This window comes from Delphinapterus leucas, chromosome 5 (genome assembly GCF_059928025.1).
Source record: "Delphinapterus leucas isolate spDelLeu-1000000601 "Yukka" chromosome 5, BTC_Dleu_Yukka2, whole genome shotgun sequence".
Taxonomy (NCBI): Eukaryota; Metazoa; Chordata; class Mammalia; order Artiodactyla; family Monodontidae; genus Delphinapterus; species Delphinapterus leucas.
The window spans coordinates 26956284-26978605 of record NC_143133.1 but is presented as its reverse complement, the minus strand read 5'-3'; the positions used below and the strand labels follow the sequence as shown (position 1 = coordinate 26978605).

Below are 22322 nucleotides of genomic sequence, written 5' to 3'. Positions count from 1 at the left end.
TTATTTAAATGGCCCTTTGTTCCTTGGATACAAGCTAGTAGGAATTAAAAATTCATCCATCTGGCTCAATCATTTTTAAAAAGTTACTATATTGCTATAATGTCATAGATCCTCCTGAATGACTCCCAGGTATTGTGACTGCTTTAAAAGTTTCAAATATAGACTCATGTTTGGTTTTCTTTTAGTATAAAGACAATCATAAAATAATCTTCAACCAGGCATGAAATAATCTCCAAAGGAGGGCTCTGTTGAAAGGACTCTTTCCTAAGGTCTTTTCAAGAGTAAATCCTAAAAGAGTTTGAGTTTTCCCCCTTGCCTTTAATGGGTGCAGGCCCCCACTACCTATGCCTCAAACATACTGCATCGAGCATCTTGTATGTGGACTTTTAGGGAAGTAAATACACTTCACCACAGTAACGTTTTCCATATTTGTTCTAATTTCTTACCATTCTCCTGCCTGCACATTTCAGCAAGGCCACCTCTCCCACCAGTTTTATTCCGCCTTTGCTTTGCATGGAAATAACTTGGCTTACATAAACTGTGCGTGTGTCCTGTGTGACTGTCTCTGATTTGGGTTGCCATGCATCACATTTTAACTTTGGACTCACATATAAGTTTAATCACAATCGTTGTTTTTGTTGTTTTTCTTTCCTTTCCTTTCTTTCCCTCCTTGGTCTGTCCATTACGTGTCTAAACAAGGAGGTTGCTCCAAGGAAAGGACCATGCCTCTCAGCACAAGACTGTTTGTTTTGTTGTTGGTGTGAATTTCCCTTAGATGAAATGCCGGTTTGCAGCTGATTCAGATATATTTTATATAGTCATTGTATATTGGCAGAACTAAATATACTGAATTCCAGATTTTTGTATGATTAAATAATGTCTATACATCATTAGACGATATTCTGAGTTTGCTACTACTGGCTTTCTCCTAGAGGAAATCAACTTTCTGCAATTTCTAATGCTTTTTTCCTTTTTTTCCCATGTTCATCTTTTTTCAACATTGGTCTGTAACATCTGAACAATCTTGAGATATCTCTGTGTAATTTCACTGCGTTCGTTCTTTGTTTTGTGATTTTGTGTGTGTCTTGATTAGTTGTGACAGTTTTGTTGTATGTGTGGATGTGCTACAAGTGAGAAAATTAAGCAAGTTATTTCCTGCTCATTTTTCCTTTTCAGTTTTTTTTCCGTTAGCCTTGCTTTGCTTTTGTATCCTGAGACCTTGTGGATCCACCATTCCCAGCCCATTTTTGTTGTTCCACCCGCCACAACAGGAAAAGACACTGTGTCGTTTCAGTCCTGATTACATTTGCCAATATCTTTTTTGATTTCCATTTTACTTTCAATGTTTTTCATTCACATCAAAGATGATGAGACAGAATCTACAGAAACATCTGTCCTGAAAAGTCACCTGGTTAATGAAGTTCCTGTCCTAGCAAGTCCGGACTTGCTCTCTGAAGTTTCTGAGATGAAACAAGATTTGATCAAAATGACTGCCATCTTGACCACAGATGGATCCGATAGGGCAGGTTCCCTCAAAGTGAAGGAGCTGGTGAAGGCTGCTGAGGAAGAGCCAGGGGAGCCTTTTGAAATTGTTGAAAGAGTTAAAGAGGACTTAGAGAAGGTGAACAAAATCCTGAGAAGCGGAACCTGCATGAGAGATGAAGACAGTGTGCCAAGGTCTCAGCCAGAGAGAGAATTAGTGGAAGAGGAATGGGTTATTGTCAGTGATGAGGAAATAGAGGAGGCTAAGCAAAAAGCATCTTTAGAAATCACCGAATACCCATGTGCAGAAGTTAGAATAGAGAAAGAGACCAAAGAAAAAGTAGAGAAAGACTCAACAGGGCTAGTGAACTACCTTACTGAGGATCTAAATTCCTACGTGTCTCCTCACAAAGAGCCACCGCAGACAGTGCAAGATCTGGCAGGGGAGAAACGTGAGGCTCTGGGTCCTTGCAGGAGCTCTGAAAGCGAAGGGAAAGCTAAAGAAGCATCTTCAGAGGAGACACAGAGTACACAGAAACAGCCCAAACCAAGCCTGGGCATAAAGAAGCCAGTGAGAAGGAAATTAAAAGAAAAACAAAAACAAAAAGAGGATAGTTCACAAGCTAGTGCAGAAAAAACTGAACTTAAAAAAGGTAGTTCAGAAGAGTCATTAGATGAGGACCCAGGTTTAGCCCCCGAGCCTCTTCCCCCTGTAAAAGCTACGTCACCTTTGATAGAAGAAACTCCCATTGGTTCCATAAAGGACAAGGTGAAGGCCCTTCAAAAACGAGTGGAAGATGAACAGAAAGGGCGAAGCAAGTTGCCTGTCAGAGTCAAAGGCAAAGAAGATGTGCCAAAAAAGATAACACAAAGGACACATCTAGCTGCATCCCCCTCTCTGAAGTCCGAGAGACATGTGCCAGCATCACCCTCCTTGAAAACAGAAAGACACTCTTCTCTTTCCTCTTCTGCAAAAACTGAGAGGCACCCTCCAGTATCACCAGTGAGTAAAACCGAGAAACACTCACCCTTGTCACCCTCTGCAAAAACTGAAAAGCACTCACCTGTGTCATCCTCAAGTAAAACTGAGAAACACTCACCCTTGTCACCCTCCGCAAAAACTGAAAGACACTCCCCTGTATCCTCTTCTACAAAAACAGAAAGACACCCACCTGTTTCGCCTTCAGGTAAAACAGACAAACGCCCACCCGGCTCGCCCTCTGGGAGAACAGAGAAACATCCACCAGTGTCACCTGGCAGAACAGAGAAACGCTTGCTTGTATCACCAGCTGGAAGAATGGAAAAGCATTCACCTGTCTCAACCTCTGGGAAAACCGAGAAGCACCTGCTTGTGTCACCTTCTGGGAAAACAGACAAGCAACCACCTGTCTCCCCCACCTCAAAAACAGAAAGAATCGAGGAGACAATGTCTGTTCGGGAGTTGATGAAAGCTTTCCAGTCAGGTCAGGACCCATCTAAACATAAGACTGGACTCTTTGAGCACAAATCCGCAAAACCAAAACAGCCACAAGAAAAAAGCAAAGTTCGGGTAGAAAAAGAAAAGGGGCAGATAGTAACCCCGAGAGAAACGCAGAAAATGGAGAGTCAGACAATCAAACGAGGCCAGCGATTCCTGGTCACGGGACCTTCAGAATCCAGAAGAGCGGTCCGTGCTTCCTCCGCAGGGTTTAAGAGAGAAGATGTAGCTGAAGGAAAGGAGAAAGCGCTCAACCACAAAACACCCGAACCTGTTCAGCCAGCACCTGAAGAAGAAAGCCATAAAGATAGTGAAGCCCCCAAAGAAAAGCTGGCTGATGAACAGGGAGACATGGATCTCCAGATCAGCCCAGACAGGAAAACCTCCACTGACTTTTCTGACGTCATTAAGCAGGAACTGGAAGACAATGACAAATACCAACAGTTCTGCCTGAGTGAAGAGACTGAGAAGGCGCAGCTTCACTTAGACCAAGTGCTCACTAGTCCTTTCAACACAACATTCCCACTAGATTACATGAAAGATGAGTTCCTCCCAGCCCTGTCTTTACAGAGTGGTGCCTTACATGGCAGTTCGGAAAGCCTGAAGCAGGAAGGGGTAGCAGGTTCTCCGTGTGGCAGCCTGATGGAAGGGACCCCTCAGATTAGTTCAGAAGAAAGCTATAAGCATGAGGGCCTAGCAGAGACCCCCGAGACAAGCCCAGAAAGCCTTTCTTTCTCACCAAAGAAAAGGGAGGAGCAAATTGAGGAAACAAAGGAAACTACCAAGTTAAAAACACCACCAGAAATTCATTCCGAAAAAGGACATCCCTCAACCAAAGACGTTACTGATGGTTCTGAAGGGCAAGGTGCTGCAGTCACGGGGGGCACAGAGCCCTCTGCTGAGTGTTTGCTGAAGGAGGTCACCCTAGACCCTTCCAAAGACACATGCCCCCCACAAGAAGGTGACGGCCTTGGCAGTCAAGGTGTATCATTAGCAAAAGAAACATCCGAAGGACTGACTGAGGAAGTGTCCTGTGATGAAGGTCCACTTAAATATGTTAGTTCAGCCCATGAGACACAAATTGATACTGAAGCTCAGGGATCCACAGCCACCAAGCCCTCAGATGAGACAAAGGCCTTGCCGCTGCCTGATGCTGCTGTAAAGACAGGCCCAAGGGCTGAATCAAAGCCCCAGGGAGTCACTAGAAGTCCCCAAGGGTTAGAACTTGCACTCCCTAGCCGTGATAGTGAGGTCCTCAGCCCTGGGGCTGATGAATCCTTCACAGTGAGCCACAAAGACTCCCTGGAAGCCAGCCCAGTGCTGGAGGATAACTCCTCACACAAAACTCCTGATTCTCTGGAACCGAGTCCTCTGAAAGAATCCCCTTGCCATGATTCTCTTGAAAGCAGCCCTGTTGAACCAAAGATGAAGGCTGGAATTCTGCCGAGTCACTTTCCCCTTCCTTCAGCCGTTGCCAAAACAGAACTCTTCACGGAAGTGGCCTCTATGCGGTCCCGGCTGCTCCGAGACCCAGACGGCAGTGCTGAGGATGACAGCCTTGAGCAGACGTCACTCATGGAGAGCTCAGGGAAGAGCCCCCTTTCCCCTGACACCCCCAGCTCCGAAGAAATTAGCTATGAGGTCACACCCAAAACCACAGATGCAGGCACCCCCAAACCAGCTGTGATTCCTGAATGTGCAGAGGAGGATGACTCAGAAAGTGGGGAGAGAAAGAGGTTCACACCTGAAGAGGAAATGTTTAAAATGGTAACCAAAATCAAAACGTTTGATGAACTTGAACAAGAAGCAAAGCAGAAAAGGGACTACAAAAGAGAAGCCAAGCAAGAAGAGTCTTCTTCATCCTCTGACGTAGATGTTGACTGTTCAGCAGACATGGATGAAACAAAACACACGGAGAGTGTAGAGGATGAAAGCGATGTCCCTGTGGTTGTAACATCAGAGAGCAGAAAGGCTTCTTCCTCCTCAGAAAGTGAACCTGAGTTGACACAGCTGAAGAAAGGTGCTGACTCAGGCCTCTTATCAGAGCCAGTTATTCAAGTGCAACCCCCTTCCCCACTTCCGTCCAGCATAGACTCAAATTCCAGTCCCGAAGAAGTACAATTCCAGCCTGTCGTTTCCAAACAATACACTTTTAAGATGAATGAAGATACTCAGGAAGATTCAGGTAAATCAGAGGAAGAAAAAGATCGTGAATCTCATTTACCTGAAGACAGTCATACTGTTTCTACTGATGGCCCAGAGATGTCTTATGATGATCTAAACAGAGATGCTGATCAACAAAAACTTTGTGATGACCACGGGTATGAAGCAGGGAGTCCCAGCGGCTCAGCCACTCCTATCTCTTCAGGTCTCCGCAGTTCCACTGGTGATGATGTCAGTGAGCAGCTAGTTACCCATAAGGAATCATTAGCTCTCCAAGACACTGGTGGAAAAGATACAGAAGAAGAAGGGCTTGATGTTTCTGGAGTCGAATCTCCACAAGTAGATTGCCCCAGTGAAAGCTCTTCATCTTTGTCCTCTTTGCATCATTGTCCAGCATCTGAAGCAAAAGAATTAGATGAAGACACAGTCTCCACATCCTCTGCTACAAAAATGGAGGTCACAAAACCTGACCAAGCTTTTGAGAGCTTACCAGAGGACTGGTCCACTCTAGACTCATCCATTACTACTCAAGCTGATAGATCGTCCTTGGATGTTCCATTGTCTGACCCAGTGGAGACTGATGAAATCTCTGATCCTCAAATCATAAGCCCTTATGAAAATGTTCCTTCTCAACCTTTTTTCGCTAGTGAAGAAAGCAAAACCCAAACAGATACAAGACACACAAGTTTTCACTCTTCTGAAGTGTCTTCTGTTACCATCACATCCTCCACTGAAGACGTAGAAGTGACAAGCGCCTCTGGAAGAACTGTTTCAAGTGAAGAGTCTAATTTTGAGGACCAGAACCTGGATGTAGAACCCAAACAAGAAAGTACCTTGTGGGAAATGCAGTCAGATAGAGCCTCCTCATCTTTAGAGCCAACTGTACCAAATACATCAACAGTTGCTGGTGAACAGAGAAGCAAAGTCATCATCACAAAAACTGATGTAGATTCTGATTCCTGGAGTGAAATCCGTGAGGATGATGAAGCCTTTGAGGCTCGAGTGAAAGAGGAAGAACAGAAGATATTTGGTTTGATGGTAGACAGACAATCGCAGGGTACCACCCCTGACACCACTCCTGCTAGGACCCCAACTGAAGAGGGGACCCCAACCAGTGAGCAAAATCCGTTTCTCTTTCAGGAAGGAAAATTGTTTGAGATGACCCGAAGTGGTGCCATTGATATGACCAAAAGGTCCTATGCAGATGAAAGTTTTCACTTTTTCCAAATTGGGCAAGAATCCAGGGAAGAGACTCTCTCTGAAGACATGAGAGAAGGGGGTACTGGTGCTGAGCCCCTACAGCTGGAGACATCAGCTGAGTCATTAGCACTCTTAGAATCGAAAGAAACAGTGGATGACGAAGCAGAGCTACTCCCAGATGACCTGAGTGAGGAAGTAGAAGAAATACACGCTTCAGATGCTCCACTTAACTCCCAAATGGAGATTTCAGCCTCCATTGAAACATCAATGAAAGAGGCAACTTCTGTGGGAGCTGAGGACCTCCCCTCCATGGGAATGGGTGACACACCTCCCCTGTCCAGTGTGAAGCAGACAGCTTGCCCCGACTCCCCTAAACCGGTTGGACAAGTTCAGTTAGATTTTTCCACAGTCACTAGGTCTGTATATGCAGATCGGGGTGATGATTCTCCCGATTCATCCCCAGAGGAACAGAAATCAGTCATTGAAATCCCTACTGCACCCATGGAGAATGTGCCTTCTACTGAAAGCAGGTCCAAAATCCCTGTAAGGACTATACCCACTTCAACCCCAGCACCTCCATCTGTGGAGTATGAGAGCTCCCTTTCTGAAGATTTTCTACCCAGCCTGGATGAGGAAAGTAAACAGGATGAAACAAAACCAAAGTCTAAAATCCCCACGAAAGTGCCCGTCCAAAGAGTCGAGCAGCAGCCTTCGCATCTAGACCTGTCTCTACAGAAAACAGAGGCTCCTCAGGGACAGGACATGACAAGCAGAGCGCCAAGTAATAGAAGCAAACCTGAATCTGATGCCAGTTTGGATGCAAAGACCAAATGTCCAGTAAAAACTAGAAGTTACACTGAGACAGAAACAGAAAGCACAGAGTGGGCAGAGGAGCTTGAGTTAGAATCAGAGGAAGGGGCCACAAAACCAAAGATATTTGCATCCCGATTGCCAGTAAAGAGCAAAAGCACCACATCTTCCTGCAGGGGGCCCACGAGCCCCACAAAAGAAAATAAGGAGCATTTCTTTGACCTTTACAGGAACTCCATAGAATTCTTTGAGGAGATTAGTGATGAGGCTTCCAAGTTAGTGGATAGACTTACACAGTCAGAAAGGGAGCAGGAGTTAGTTTCAGATGACGAAAGTAGTAGTGCCCTGGAAGTTTCAGTAATTGAAAATCTGCCACCTGTTGAGACCGAGAACTCAATTCCTGAGGACATCTTTGACACAAGGCCCATTTGGGATGAGTCCATTGAGACTCTGATTGAACGCATCCCTGATGAAAATGGCCATGACCATGCTGAAGGTATTTGCCAGCCACTGGGATTCCCTGTGCTACGCATGTCATAAATTTGATATAGTTTTTTTGTGTGTCTGTTTTATTTGGTGATTTGTGTCTCATTTTCTTTAAGCTTTCTGTAGTGGTTACTATGTTTGTGTAAGCCCTTTGTGTTTTGTGCTTTCTCTGTATACTCTTGTCTGTGGAAACAATCTCAAGATTGAGTAATGAGAATGCTTATGGAAAACATAAACATGATCGACAGGCAACGGGGATCTTGCCTTTTCTCTAGCTGCTGCACGTGACGCCATGCAAGCTTTGAGTTTTGTTGTTCTGACGTTCCAGGCTTAGCCTTAAATTAAGCATACGGATATATTTGGTTTTGTTTCATATTATGAGGATTCATTGCTTTTTCTAATTACCTTTGAGTACTTTAATAAGTACTTAACAATTTTATAATGATTAGGAAGCCGTTTACACAAGAAGATTTCACATACCATGAAATTCTAATTGTTGAGGATTTGTTTTTGATTCAGAAAGGTTGGATTTCAGATACCATTGGTAAACACTTTAAGCAAACAATCATAAGGTAAAAACATGCTTTTTCATTTATGTGGCAGATGAATGGAGAATGGACTCTGATTAGATGCAGCAGACAACAAAAACTCAAACTTTGCATGATTTAAGTTGACTGTGAGGGGATGATGGCTCTTTGAATTATAAAAAAAGGAAACCATAGATGGCTTTGAGAAGTAGCCTCTGGTCTTCCAATATCTCTACAATAAAGACTATTATTCTTAAATTTGGGTTATAAAAAAATGACCATGACCTAAAATGCTGCCCATCAATTAATGGGGGTTAAAAATCAAAGGGAAAATTATAGTCTGTGGGAGTATTATATGAGCTTACTTAGTAGTAAGCAGACAGAAACTTTGCCCAAAAGACAATATAACATACACATACATATACATACGCTTTATTCTTCCTTCTTCCAAGGTTACCAGAACCAAGATAAATGTTGTTTCTGGCCATACTAAAAAAAGCCAGGATGGTCTGATCAACCCATGATCTCGGTCTCTTGTGAATCTCGGATGTGATTTCTTTGCAACATGACCCAGACGTGATCTTATACTGCCACAGGCAATAATAGGAGGTCCTAACCAATTACTCCATTTCTCCATCCCATTTATGATTTTTCTGGTGTTTGATGAGCTAGATGATTCTCTTCAGGTGGGCAGTATCCTCTCAGATAATTTTAAGAGGAAAGTCCTAAGATTACTAGAAATCGGTAACTTATATAATTATGTCCAGTGACTAGTCTTGATTAAAGAGATATGGAAGCAGATGGTTTTCATGATTTTTATTACATTTATTCCCCATTCCATTCCAGAAATCAGGCAAACACACAATTTAATATGATTTAAAATGTAATCGTTAATTTGTGCTGTGATCAAATATTTGGACAATTGACTGCCTTTCTTTGGATGATCAGTATTGTGGTTGCTCTCCTGTCATGGACAACCTTTGGCCATTCTGTTTTTGACCTTCTGTAGATCAACAGGATGAGCAGGAACGGATTGAGGAAAGGCTGGCTTATATTGCTGATCACCTTGGTTTCAGCTGGACAGGTAAAATGAGTGTGACCCTTTTTTTTCAACAAAACCTGCTTGGTTTAAACGACATTGTTGCATCAGCCAACTGTCATTAACAATGAAAAAAGGCCTTTTTTTTCTTTCCTTGAGGAAGAACGCATGGAATAGTGAAAAGAATGATACTATGAACTAGAAAATCCAGGGTCTGCATTAACTCGCTGCATGAACCAGGACAGGCCTTTAATTGTCTCTGGCATTTTGAATAATAGAACTTTAGATTAAGAGATTTTGAGAATATAAGAAGCCCCACTACCCTCCTTTGGGAGCTGTGGATATCTAAACTTTGGGGAGATTATTGTGTTTCAAAACCATTGTTAGTTGTAATTGTCATAAAATTTAATTTGAGATTCAACCGGGGCTCCTTGTTTTAGATGCCTTGAATCAGATATCTTCATCCTGAACGGTACTAAAATTTACTTCAGATGACTGTTGAAGTACATATGAATGAGATGTTTAATAATTCTCTGAGAGATGGGTATGTTTCAGTTTAGAAATTGTATGTTAAATAATTTTTTAATGGAAAGTGAATTCTAAAATCAATATGGTTTATTTACAACTCATGAGTTGTAGGTTTTAAAACTATACCCTTTCATCTTCCCTGCTGTTTAACATATTAAAGCAAGATTGTCCGTCTGGATTTTTTTCTTTTTTCTGTTTTTGTTGTTTGTTTATTTGTTTGGTCTGACTTCCTTTTATTAAGTAGACTTGTGACTACTTAATTGAAACAAGCAGTTTAAAGTTAATATTAATCTCCTTTCAGTTTCTTAAAAATTTGGTATGAATAGGAGCTAGGAGTCATAATATCCTTAAAGATAATTGATAATGTAGAATAAATGACTAAAGCATTTTAAAGTAATTTAAAAATACTGAGCAGGTTTATTTAATTGAGGGATTTAGGGGAAGGAAGGGTATCAAAATATCCCTGATTGACTGACTAAGTAGGTAGCATTCAGAATTATTTATTTTGCTTCTTAAGTATTTATGAGTGTATATATTAAACGTAATATCTATTATAGTTGGTGAAAATTCAAACCTTACAATCACTGAATGGTATAAAATGAAAAATAAATTAGTCTCTCACACCTACATCTCATCTTTGAGCCCCTTTCCTCAAAGGTAACTGCTAACACTTTCTCATGTATTCAGAAAAAAATCTGCAGTGCCCACATCTATGCTTATAGATAGATATAGATAAAATAAGCAAAATTTTACTTAACAGTATTCTTCGTAAATACTCCATCAGCATAGAAATATCTATGGCATTCTTTTAAATGGCTATTTAATTCCACTCTATGGAGGTACCATAATTTTATCAGTGGCCTTTGTTGATGGCTACTTAGGTTGTTTCCTGTTAGTGGCAGTAGATATCCTTATGCACCGATAGATTTTTGTGGGTGTTTCTATAGGGCATATTCCTAGAAGAAAAAAAGCTGCGTAAATATATGTATATTTTTAATTTTGAAAGATATTGGCAAATTGCCCTCCGAAAAGACACCTCATTCACACACACACACACGCACACACCTCAATGTATAAGCAACCATATAGAATGTTAATGGTAGACTTTAAAGGAAAACTTTGAGGCTTCTTCCCTAGGTCAGTTAATCCTTCCCAGACCTTTTATTCATGTGACATCAAATCACAGAAAGGAGTTTATCCAACCACCATAATATAGCTACAACCAGTATTTATCCAAGTACCCAGAAACAGAATTTATAGTATTTGCAAGTCCCCTAATTATGATTAAAAGTGAGACATGGTCTCTTTCTACTGTTTTCAGTCATTTATTTTCCATTGTCTTGGTTAAGAGTATAAGCCAGTATTAATGGTCTCTTCCAAATTTTGGAATTAAATGGTCCTGAATTTACATATTTTATCATCATTGCCTCAAACTTACTATTTCCACTATGACAGTGATCAATTCTATACCCACATTTAAGGAAAATATCTGCAGTTAGTGCTAGAAGAACAGAGGCATACGAGAGTCATTTCTAATAAGTAGGAAAAAACAAAGGAACTCTGTTACAGCAATACGAAGAACACATCATTTACAAAATCACAAGGCAACGTGTAGAGACTCAAACTATGAAGTTAATGTATTTACAGAGGAGTATTTTCTCTTTTAGAATTAGCAAGAGAACTGGATTTCACTGAGGAGCAAATTCATCAAATTCGAATTGAGAACCCTAACTCCCTCCAAGACCAGAGTCATGCACTATTGAAGTATTGGCTGGAAAGGGATGGGAAACATGCGACAGGTAGGTGGAGAGCTATATGTAAAAGGCGATAGGCCGGAAGTAGAAAAAAGTCCTGTTCAACAAACCTTTTATGCAAATTCAGTAAAAAGGTAAAATGACAGATGCCATCAACCTGAAGTGCTACTGTAAGCAAATGAGAAGAAGCTGTAACATTTCTCAAATATGCATGTTGCATAAAAATTCTTGTACTGTGTTCCTTTGAACAGCATTAACTAGTGGAAAGTGATACTAGCACTAGCTGCTAACAGGAAAGTTATTAAAGTCCTAAAATTTTCTATGTATTGACAGCAGACACACTTGCTTTATTAGCCATTGTCTTACGGATGGTGCATTACATTCAGTTCCTGCTTCCTTTACTCCTAAATAACTAAAATGGGGGGGCGCTTCCCTGGTGGCGCAGTGGTTGAGAGTCCGCCTGCCGATGCAGGGGACACGGGTTCGTGCCCTGGTCCAGGAAGATCCCACATGCTGTGGAGCGGCTGGGCCCGTGAGCCATGGCCGCTGAGCCTGCGCGTCCGGAGCCTGTGCTCTGCAGCGGGAGAGGCCACAACAGTGAGAGGCCCACGTACCGAAAAAAAAATTTTTTTAATTAAAATAAATAAGTAAATAAAATCGGGGAAAATGTCAAGTAGATATTCTACATAATGATTTATATATGATATTCTGACCATATCAAATAAAATGGGAAGTGATACAGAACATAACTACTTCTTATCCCTCAGCTGGTCTAAGTTTGCCACTTTGTTTAATGCCTCTTTGAAGACCTACCTAGAGACCTCCCTTATTTACATCTAGCCCACATTTATCTTTCCTTCTCTTACCATTATTCTAGGTAGGATTGCCAGATTTAGCAAATAAAAATTGAGAGCACCCAGTTAAATTTAAATTTCAGATAGTCAACAGATACTTTTCTAGTATATGCATATCCTATGCAGTATTGGGGATATACTTTTACTAAAACAATTTGTCTTTTATCTAAACTTCACATTTGACAGGGTGTCCTATGTGTAATCTAGCAACTCCGCCTTTAGGGCTTATGCGCATATGCTCTGTCACCCATTTCGTACATAGCCCTTGTTTGTTTGCTTACGTTTACAAAGACCCTTAATCGGGCTTTGGTTGTTTCTTGTACAAACACCAAAATTGTAGTAAATTTTTCCTGTGCTTACAATATATCACCAAAAAAATTCAGTAAGGCAACTAAATGAAAGAGATTTTTAAAAGAGCAGCCCTCAGGTGTAATTTTCTCTAATATCCCAGATGCCAGTCTCATTGACTGTCTCACCAAGATCAACCGAATGGATATTGTCCATCTCATGGAGACCAGCACAGAGCCTCTCCAGGAGCGCATCAGTCATAGCTATGCAGAGATTGAACAGACCATTACGCTGGATCACAGTGAAGGTCAGACAATTGGTGTATGTGTATGAGTGTCTGTGATGTATGGTTAATTCAGGCAACTGGACCCACTGTCTTCCTTTTTTCAGAGCGTCGACCATGGCCTTTGCTGGTACGTTCTTCTCCTGAGACTTCCCTGCCCATTTTAGGTGCCCCCATCCCTCTCGTTCTTTGTTATTTCATCATTGTCTCAGTCAGCGTGGGCTGCTATAACAAAATACCATGAACTGGGTAGCTTAAACAACAGAAATTTGTTTCTCACAGTTCTGAAAACTGGAAATTCGAGATCAGGGTGATAGCCTGGCTGGGTTCTGGTGAGGGCCCTATTCTAGATTGTACATGGCTGCCTCCTTGCTCTGTCCTTACGTAGGGGACAGAGAAATAGCTAGCCCTCTGACCTCTTCTTATAAGGGTGCAAGTCCCATTCATGAGGGCTCCACCCTCATGACCTAATTACCTCGCAGGGTTACCACCTCTGAATACCATCACGTTGGGACTAGGGTTTCAACATATGAATTTGAAGGGGACCCAAACATTCAGTCCATAACAGCCATCAACATGGATGATCCGTCCAGTGCCCTTTCCTCAGCTCCTTGATGGCACTTCTGCTACTTGTGTCTTTTACTCTACCTTAGTGACCCATTTCTGTGCCCACAACCCAAACTAAATCATTATCAGTGACTGTACTACTTCCAGGTCCTAACTTGAAGCATTATACTTACATCCTCTTTTACTTCTACACAATAATTCTGCAAACCCATTGGACCTCTAGTCATTGGTCCTACCCCCTTTTCAGTGTTAAAGTTTCTCGAATCCACCCTCATTCACTTCCATGCTCACTCACTCCCATTCTTTCTCCTTCTCTCTCTCTCATTGCTATTTTTACACGTTCTCTTCTTTCAAGCCTCCAACATTACTCTTCTTTTTATTTATTCCAACCTGATGACCATACTTCATATTCCTTAGAAAAAATAGGAATACCTGTAAGCAAATGTCCATATTCTTTCACCACAAAGTCTCTCAACCTAAGTGCATCTCAGTGCTTATACTCTACCTTCCCTGCTGTATGAAATGGCCTTCCTTTGCTAAAGCCATCATCTCTTCTTTTGTACTAGATCTCATCCCCTTTTACCAACTATTGACTTCACTTCTGCAATCACCCACTCTGTCTCCTACAACTAGAACATTGTGAACAGCACTGAAACGTGCTTTAATAGATCCCAGCTTTAAAAACAAAGCAAAGGAAATAACTCCTTTCACCCTATATGCTCCCCTGTATGACTGCTCTGTTTCTCCATCCATTTCATGGGAAATCTCTGCAAAAGAATAGTCTAACTTTTCTGTCACTACTCTCTACTTTCTCTCTTTCCTTCTCTCTAGAACTGTCTCTAGAATCCACACAAGTCAGGCTTTGTCATCACCACTCAACAGAAAAGAATCTTGCAAAATTAACCAATTGTTTCCTCATCGCCAAATGCACTGACGCCATTCTCAGTCTTCATCTTCCTTTACCTCTTCTTAACATTTGACACAGAAAGTTAATCCCTTCTTCTTAAGACATTTTCTTCACTCACTTTCCATGATAACCTCTCTTCTTGTTTTTTTTTTATTTTCTTATTTTATAGGACAGTCTTCCTCAATGTCTTTCTGCAGCTTACTTTCCATAGGTTTACGTGATGGCATGTATTACTGTTCAGCAAGAGCCTCATAGCTCGGCCCATCTCCCACCTCTCTCCCTCTTTCCCAAGTCCCAAGACACCTGGCCTCTGGGCTGTGCCCTGGGCACCCTACACCTTCTCAGGCTTCCAGGCTCTGGTGCTTCCTCTTCCCTGCATTCTGTAGTTTTCTTCCCTAAGATCACCCGGTACCTTTTTCTCTCACTTTATTCAGGCCTCTGCTCAAGTATCAGCTCCTAAGAGGAGCCTTTTCTGACAAATCTATCTAAAAAACTGGCCCTCTTTTCTTTGTACCTTTACCCTGGTTTCAGAAATAGGAATCTGCAGAAATGCAAGTTCAGTCAGGCCAGAAGCCTCTTCTGTCTTGTTCACTGCTATGTATCCACCATCTAACAGCACCTACTACAGTGTTGATACTCAATATATATCTACTGAGTGAATAACTAGATAGATGAAGGTCAATCACACCTCTGCCGAAAGTTTTTCAGTGACTCCTTATTGCCCTTGCTATATGAAATTCCTTAACTTGGCCTAAGAGACCCTTCATCAAAAGAGTACTAACCTCAGAGTGTTGTTTAATACACGTTAATACTTGCAAAGCACCTAGAATGGTGCCTGACACATAGTAAATATTCAGAATGTGTTAGGTATTTATTATTATTATTATTAATGCTCTTCTTACCATGTAGATTTATGCCTCAACTGTCGCAGTTGATACCTGCCTATCTTTAGGCCTCCTTAAGATGCCATACCCTCTGCATTTCTTTTCCTGATTCTTTAACCCTGAGTTGGATGCTCGGCATTCATTGACCGGCACCTGTGGCCCAGTCACTCTGCATTTAATTATCTCTTACTTGCCTGAGCTTCCCTAGATGGTCAGCATCTTGAAGGCAGACACAGTGCCTCTTTCAGCTTTGTAACCATGACTGATCACAGACATGGCATGTAGTAGTCGCTTAATAAATACCCACTTAATATAGTTTAGCTTCAATTAAATACTTTATTTAAATCGTTCTCCTCTGTAGGGTTCTCAGTACTTCAAGAGGAGCTATGCACCGCCCAGCACAAGCAGAAACAGGAGCAAGCTGCTTCTAAAGAGGACGAGTCCTATGATCACCCTCCCATCGTCTCGGAGGAAGACATTTCTGTCGGTTACTCCACTTTTCAGGATAGCATCTCCAAAACTGAGGGCGACGGCTCAGCAACAGAGCTCCTTCCCCAGACTCACAAGGAACAAGTTCAACAGGATTTCTCAGGGAAAATGCAAGACCTGCCTGAAGAGTCAGCCCTCGAACAGCAGGAATACTTGTGAGTTCCAAAAGAAAGCCTATGCGGTGTCATTCCAAAGACACAAGCCAATATGCAGAGGGTGCCAAGCATATACAAGCGTAAATCGTTTTCAAATAGCTTTCAGAACTACAGGAAAAAAAGCAAAGTACTTGAGACATGACTGTGACGGTGTTGTATGGCACAAGCCTGCTTGAGCCGACTTCCAGTTCCATGACCTTGGGCAAAGGCCTAAGCCCTTTGAGTCTCAGTTTCCACGTCTATAAATTATGATAATAATATACACCTTATTCATCTTACAGGCTCAAAGGTCACGGATATGCCTGTGAAACCATTGTTGAAACTGTAGACCACACAGTTATTACTCGTATGTTTGCTGCACCTCACTTCTCTGTATATGTGCCTGTCACACCCTGGCTGGTTCAGAAGGTGAACAGTGACAGTGTAGGTGAAGCAGCCCTTGTGTATTTCACCAAAGCTATGAGGTGGCTAGCAATAAAAATAGAAATGCAGATGCAACACAGATTACTCACACAGAATGAAAGGCCGTTAGGGGTTGGGGTGGGAATAAAGAGAAGTCTTCTAGAGCACTTCTGCCTAAGGGAAACTGCAGAGCACAGCCAGCTTAGAACTCAAGTTCTGGGCTTTCTGGAAGCAAAGGCAAAACAGAGTTGTGTAAATGACACTTCTTGTCTAGAAAAAGCAACCAGATCATGAGAAAGGCAAGCATGTCCCAGCCCTGAAATGTGAGAATAGCGTGTCAGGAGGCTGTAACACAGCATCTCCTTTGTCCTTGAGTGAGTTTTGTGCTGGAGTCACTGGAACTTGAGAAAAGGGTGAAAGGGGTTATTTGAAATGAGCTTTTCTTCCATGGAGCACTGCCCCCTCACCCATCTACCTTTAGATTGTAGGGGAGAGCATAAAGAATAGGTCAGGAAAAGAGAGAAGGAAAGAGAAAAAGATGGGAAGCAAAGAGGGGCTATCACAAAGGCATTTTGGGCGTTTAATATCTATGGAGTGACAGAAAATTAGAAGGAAGGAGCAGAACAAGCAGATAACGTTTTTCTTTTAGGAGTATTATAAAGATTACATTGCTTATCTCCAAACTATATCAGTAGAAAAAGTTTCAATGCCAACAGATCTTCCTATCAAGTAACGCAGTTTTCTGGATGGATAATAAGAATCTCCCTATGTTTATGATTATGGTAACTATATCAACATGGGGTTTATATATTGCTTTTTTGAAATTTTGCCAAATTTTGATCCTTGCTTCAAAAGCCTTATTGTCTACAGATCTTTGCTATATATACCTCCTCAAATCATCAATATTACCTTGAGTTATCAAAGGAAAGATGAAATTATTATTTATTAATATCTCTCATTATTAATTATCTCTACTTTGTAGAGATTAGGAAATGGTAATACATTTGAGGATAATTTTTATTATTTTAGAATACATTTTTCCCAATCAGTGCTAGATCAATGAGCTGTAACTGTATTCTGTATTTTACATATAATTTTTATTCACATTTCATTTCTTAGCCAAATTTACAAAACCTCTTTAGACTTTCACGGACTGTGAAGACAAGTTCCATCTTTCCTTCCAAATCCCTTGCATCAGCAGGGGCGGAAATGCATATGCTCTCATGGTATAATTGGGCTTTTCTGTTTCAGTGTGACAACCCCAGGGACAGAAGTGTCAGAGACTCAAAAGGCTATGGCAGCATCTGGCTCTCCCACCAAGACACCTGAGGAAATCAGCAGCCCTACTGAGGAGGAGAGGCCATATCTCCAGACCCCGACATCAAGTGAGCGGGGAGACTCTCCCATTGTGCAAGAACCCGAAGAGCCCCCAGAACGTAGGGAAGAGAGTTCGCCTCGAAAAACCAGCCTCGTGATAGTGGAGTCTGCCGATGACCAGCCACAGGCCTTTGAAAGGCTCGATGAAGATGCTGCTTTTCAAAAGGTAAAATCTCCTCCTCTATTTCCTTGCCCACATGTAGCAAAGCTACAAACCTTCTCCCAGTTTCCATTTCTCTGATGGCTTATGTTTTCACAGAAAGGTTTGCCAAAATAATTATCTTGGGCCAAGGGAAGCCCTCAATCCCTTTTAAAATCTGAGAACCGGTGAATCTAGAAAAAGATGATACATGGTTCCATTTCTAGCTACTTGACCATCAGCCCTAATTTTATAGCTGGAAACCCTTTTGCTAAGAAAAGTGAACCCTGGGGTAAAACAATATACCAGATGTAGCTTTTCAAAATTAGTAATCTTGGGCATAAAGAAGACTAGTGAGGGGAAATTAACCGAGCCTCAGGTAAGTAAGTCGGCCTGCCATGGGAAATTGCTGGAACCTGCACTCTTGTTCATTAGGTCCGTGCTGTCAGGGGATGAGCACACAAGCTGTGGATATTGAGTGGGGCTTACTCCCAAAACAAATTTTTCTCATTAGAGGAAGGATTATTTCCAAGCGAAATCTCCTTATATTTATTTTAAGAATGACTCATGAAAAGGACATTATGCCTATATTGGTGGCTGGTTCTAAATGTCAGAAAATCGATAGCAGCGTGAATATGCGTCAGTCTTTCCTTTGTCTTTAAGTGGGCTTTGATGTTGTGAAGAGAGGTGGAGAAACTCATTTAAACCATTTATTCTCAAAACTGGTCTGAATGGTTCATATCCCTCAGCTTTAACTGGAGGGCTTGATCCCTCCCTACTTAGGACTCCTGAATCAGAATGAATCCCAGGGAGGGGAGGAGAGGGAGAAGAATCTGCATTCCAGTAACTCTGTAGAGGATTAAATTAGATATATTTTTCCTTTTTGGATTCAAAAACATATGTCGAAGTATTTTTAAAGCATGAATATACATCTTTTAGGAAAGAATGTTTTATAAAATAATTAAAACTCTGGGGGAGAAAGTGATATGACATATCTTTGGGCTTAACATCTACATTTGTTTTTGTTCACTATGAGTGTGATATCTGCTAGCAGGATTTATCTAAAATCATAGTTTAAAATTAGCGGAGGTCCAGGCAGATGAGAACTGCTCGAAATTTTGGCAGTTATCTTAAATAATGAATTCATCCCATGAATGAATTTTTATTCCAAGTTTGCCTTTGTATAGAATTATTCATCTCCAAGTTTTTGGCTTAAATGAATCCTAGTAAAAATGTTTGGTAGATGCTGTCTGGACTTAAAAGTTGCCAATTTTAGTCTAAGAATCTATAGGCTAATTGAAGCATAGGCTTGAGACAGTCATCTGGATAATTCATATATTTAATCTGTTCTGTGTATGTAAATAAATTTTGACAAGTTGTTCTGTATTCCACATTATTTATATGGGCCTGTTCTACTTATTCTTGATGAATTTCCAATTCTTAAGCTTCCTATTTTGACCCTTATCCTCTCATGACCCTGGCTTGAGGGTCCAATTTCAATCACTTTTCTTGCTGACCATATTTCTAGGCAGCAGATTCCTAAGTGTATTTAAATAATAATTTGGTTTAAAATTTACATGTTTTCCTTTAGCAGGAAAGAATATAGAAATATAAGTGGTATTTTAAACTATGTTGACAAAATTTAGTTGAGTTTTCTTTTTTTTTAATAGCATTCCATTAGGAAAGAGTGATTCGATATATAGCTCCCAAGACATACGTTTTAATCTAAAGTTATGTTCTTAGCTCCGGCTTTGGCTTTGGGCCAGACCCATAAAATTGGATTGGCCTCTGCACCTCAACTTCTCTGCAAAATGAGTCTAATACTATTCGTAGCCCGTCTTCCTTCCTCTGTCTTGCCAGTAGGGAAGTGTACTACTGGCCAGATAATAACTACAGGAAACTTTGACTTCCTGCAGAAAGTTCTGCTACAAGAGTTAAGACATTTCTGTACCTGTGGTTGGGTCATTCTAAGCCTAAGCCCAAGAGGCAATGGCTCACAAGTATTTATCGTGCTGCCTAGGGTCTATGCTTACATTTGGTTATTCACCGGGAGTTTGAGTCCAAGATGTAACGTGGGCAAGCTGCTTGTTTCTTCTGATGGATTTTGACAGATGGGTGCTCAGACAGCTTTCAGAATCCAGAATTTGTTTTTTTCATTCAAAGAACAAAAAGCTATATTCTCACTGAAGTTTTGAGCCCAGCATGCACTGTTTTCACTCCTGCTGGCTTTTCCACCAAAATCACCATGAATAAAGCTTTCGGAAACCGGTGTGAGCTAAAGCAGAAACGAGTAGTGAGGACATTCCTTAGCATGATAAAAAAAAAGTGCTTCCATGCTTCCACCAGGAGCTAACAGAGGAATTAGGTGAGCTGGAGGCCAGCTCAGATGAGGAAGCGATGCTAACTACCAGGGTTGTCCGCCGACGAGTGATTATTCAGGTACCAGCTGTTAAATTACTGCACGTCCGGGACAGTTCTGTCCCCATAACCCTTCGAGAGTGACCGACCTAGAACGGAGGGCTTGGCATGCTCCTTAGGTAGTGCATGGCCTTCAGAAAGCAGATCCCGTAACTCTCCTAAGTTCTGTTTGTGAAGAAATGCAGCGGTAATGACATTCGCCGCCTACCTCCAAGAGAGCAAAGAGCAAGATTTAGCCTCTTCAGTTCCACCCACCTCACCTCTGGCTTGTCTGTTTTTGTTTGTTTGCTTGTTTGTTTAAGTTTGAGCTGACTTTGGTCAGGTTCTCTAGCATGTTATTACCCACCTTTTTTTTTTCTTTCTTTTAAACATACTACTTAACAGGATTTGGCATCTCAGCAATGCTTCTCAAAGCTCCTTTAATTTTCTAACGTTCCTGGCATTGTAAGCACTTGGGAGTAGTTCCTCAGCATTGATGCCAAACATGGAAGTGACCCTTTTCTTTCAAATGTGTAGGGAGATGATATGCCTGACATACCCCCGGAAACAGTCACAGAAGAAGAATACATCGATGAGCAGGGACACACTGTGGTAAAGAAGGTATTATCTTAAGTATCTTCCCATGGTTAATTTCAAGCCTCCTGTCTAAAATGTATCAGTACCCTGGCACTGTCACTCAAAAACAAGACACATGAATAAAATATCTTCCAGGTTACTAGGAAAATCATTAGGCGGTACGTCTCCTCTGATGGCACAGAGAAAGAAGAGATTACGATGCAGGGAACACCACAGGATCCCATCAACATTGAGGAAGGGGATGGCTATTCCAAAGTCATAAAGCGCCTTGTGTTAAAGAGTGACACTGAACAGTCGGAGGTGAGACCATCTGATTCTCCAGAACTGATTTTATGGAGAGGTGTAAAATACAGCTCACAGGAGATGGACGAGATTGCTTATTCCTATTGGCCTCACTTCTCCCCTTTATAAGGCAGTCTTCGTTTAGTTACACATTCATTTTTTTTCTTCGTGATTTTGTGGAATTTTTAGGTAACCATCAGTGAGATTTGTAACCATTATACTCATTGTCTTTCGTCCTTTCTAGTTCTACTTTCTCTTTAATTCAGTTGACTGCAGCCAAAATCCAAAAGTCAAATTTTAAAAGACAGCAATCCCATCAGTTGGCAAGCAGTAGGTTCTGAAAAAAACTTGTGCAAATGCACTGTGGTGCTTTGCCCAGTAGGCAGCAGCAGCCTTCTGTAGGGCACCTTAGAGAGAGATTTGATTTCCAAACTTCTGCATTTCAGAGTCACTGAAATCAGGATCCAGAAACTCACTTGATTTATAGTTTTATTTCTTTCTGTTTTACTTCCCTCTTTCAGAAACATATTTACTCTCTTTGACATGTAATTTGGGAGATTCTTACCATCTCGCATTCATTCACATCCTCAAAATGTAATTATTATACACATGAGGTGCTCTAAAAATCTACATTTTCAGTTTCTCATAGCTCTGACAGTTCCTCCTTTGGAGGTTAATTTTGTCTCCATAATGTCAAAACAAAGCATTTACACATGGGAGAAGAGAGCTCGTCCACAGGGTGCTATGTCTGCACTGCACTGAGCAGTCAATTTCTCAGTCATGAAGCTTCCTGACCAATTTTCGTTCAAGTGACTAATTAAGTGGTTGATTTGGTACTGTGTACATATAGTCATAATATAGATATTACCAACTGATTCTAGAGATTTCTTCTAACTGCTTCTTGTTGACAGAATGCTGTTTTCAGGGTATACCATTGTAATGTGTTTTTTAACATAGAAAAATTCATCATCGTTACATTTTGGCAGTCAGAAACTGTATATTGTATGTCCTTCATTCATCAGGTAACTTTGTCTGAGCCCAGCATTTTGTCCAGTACCTCACAATTTCAGGCTGAACCAGTGGAAGGCCGTAGAGTCAGCAAAGTTGTTAAAACAACTGTGGTACATGGAGAGAGGATGGAGAAGCATCTGGGGGATTCTAGTTTAGCCACTGATCTTCCTTCAGCCAAAGATGACTTTGAAGAGGTATAAAGCATCATCACTTTGTCTGTGTGT

The 22322-nt window shown here is 41.3% G+C and overlaps 1 protein-coding gene across 1 annotated transcript in view; it reads left to right on the top strand.

Annotated features, from left to right (window-relative positions):
* ANK2 (ankyrin 2) overlaps positions 1–22322 on the top strand; it is a 243411-nt gene that overhangs the window by 212608 nt on the left and 8481 nt on the right. Inside the window, exons 37-46 of the mRNA XM_089911573.1 lie at positions 1365–7628; positions 9155–9229; positions 11380–11511; positions 12772–12915; positions 15611–15893; positions 17547–17838; positions 20158–20250; positions 20746–20829; positions 20941–21105; positions 22110–22292. Coding sequence (XP_089767699.1) covers positions 1365–7628; positions 9155–9229; positions 11380–11511; positions 12772–12915; positions 15611–15893; positions 17547–17838; positions 20158–20250; positions 20746–20829; positions 20941–21105; positions 22110–22292 — 7715 coding nt within the window. The remainder of the gene's footprint in view (positions 1–1364; positions 7629–9154; positions 9230–11379; positions 11512–12771; positions 12916–15610; positions 15894–17546; positions 17839–20157; positions 20251–20745; positions 20830–20940; positions 21106–22109; positions 22293–22322) is intronic.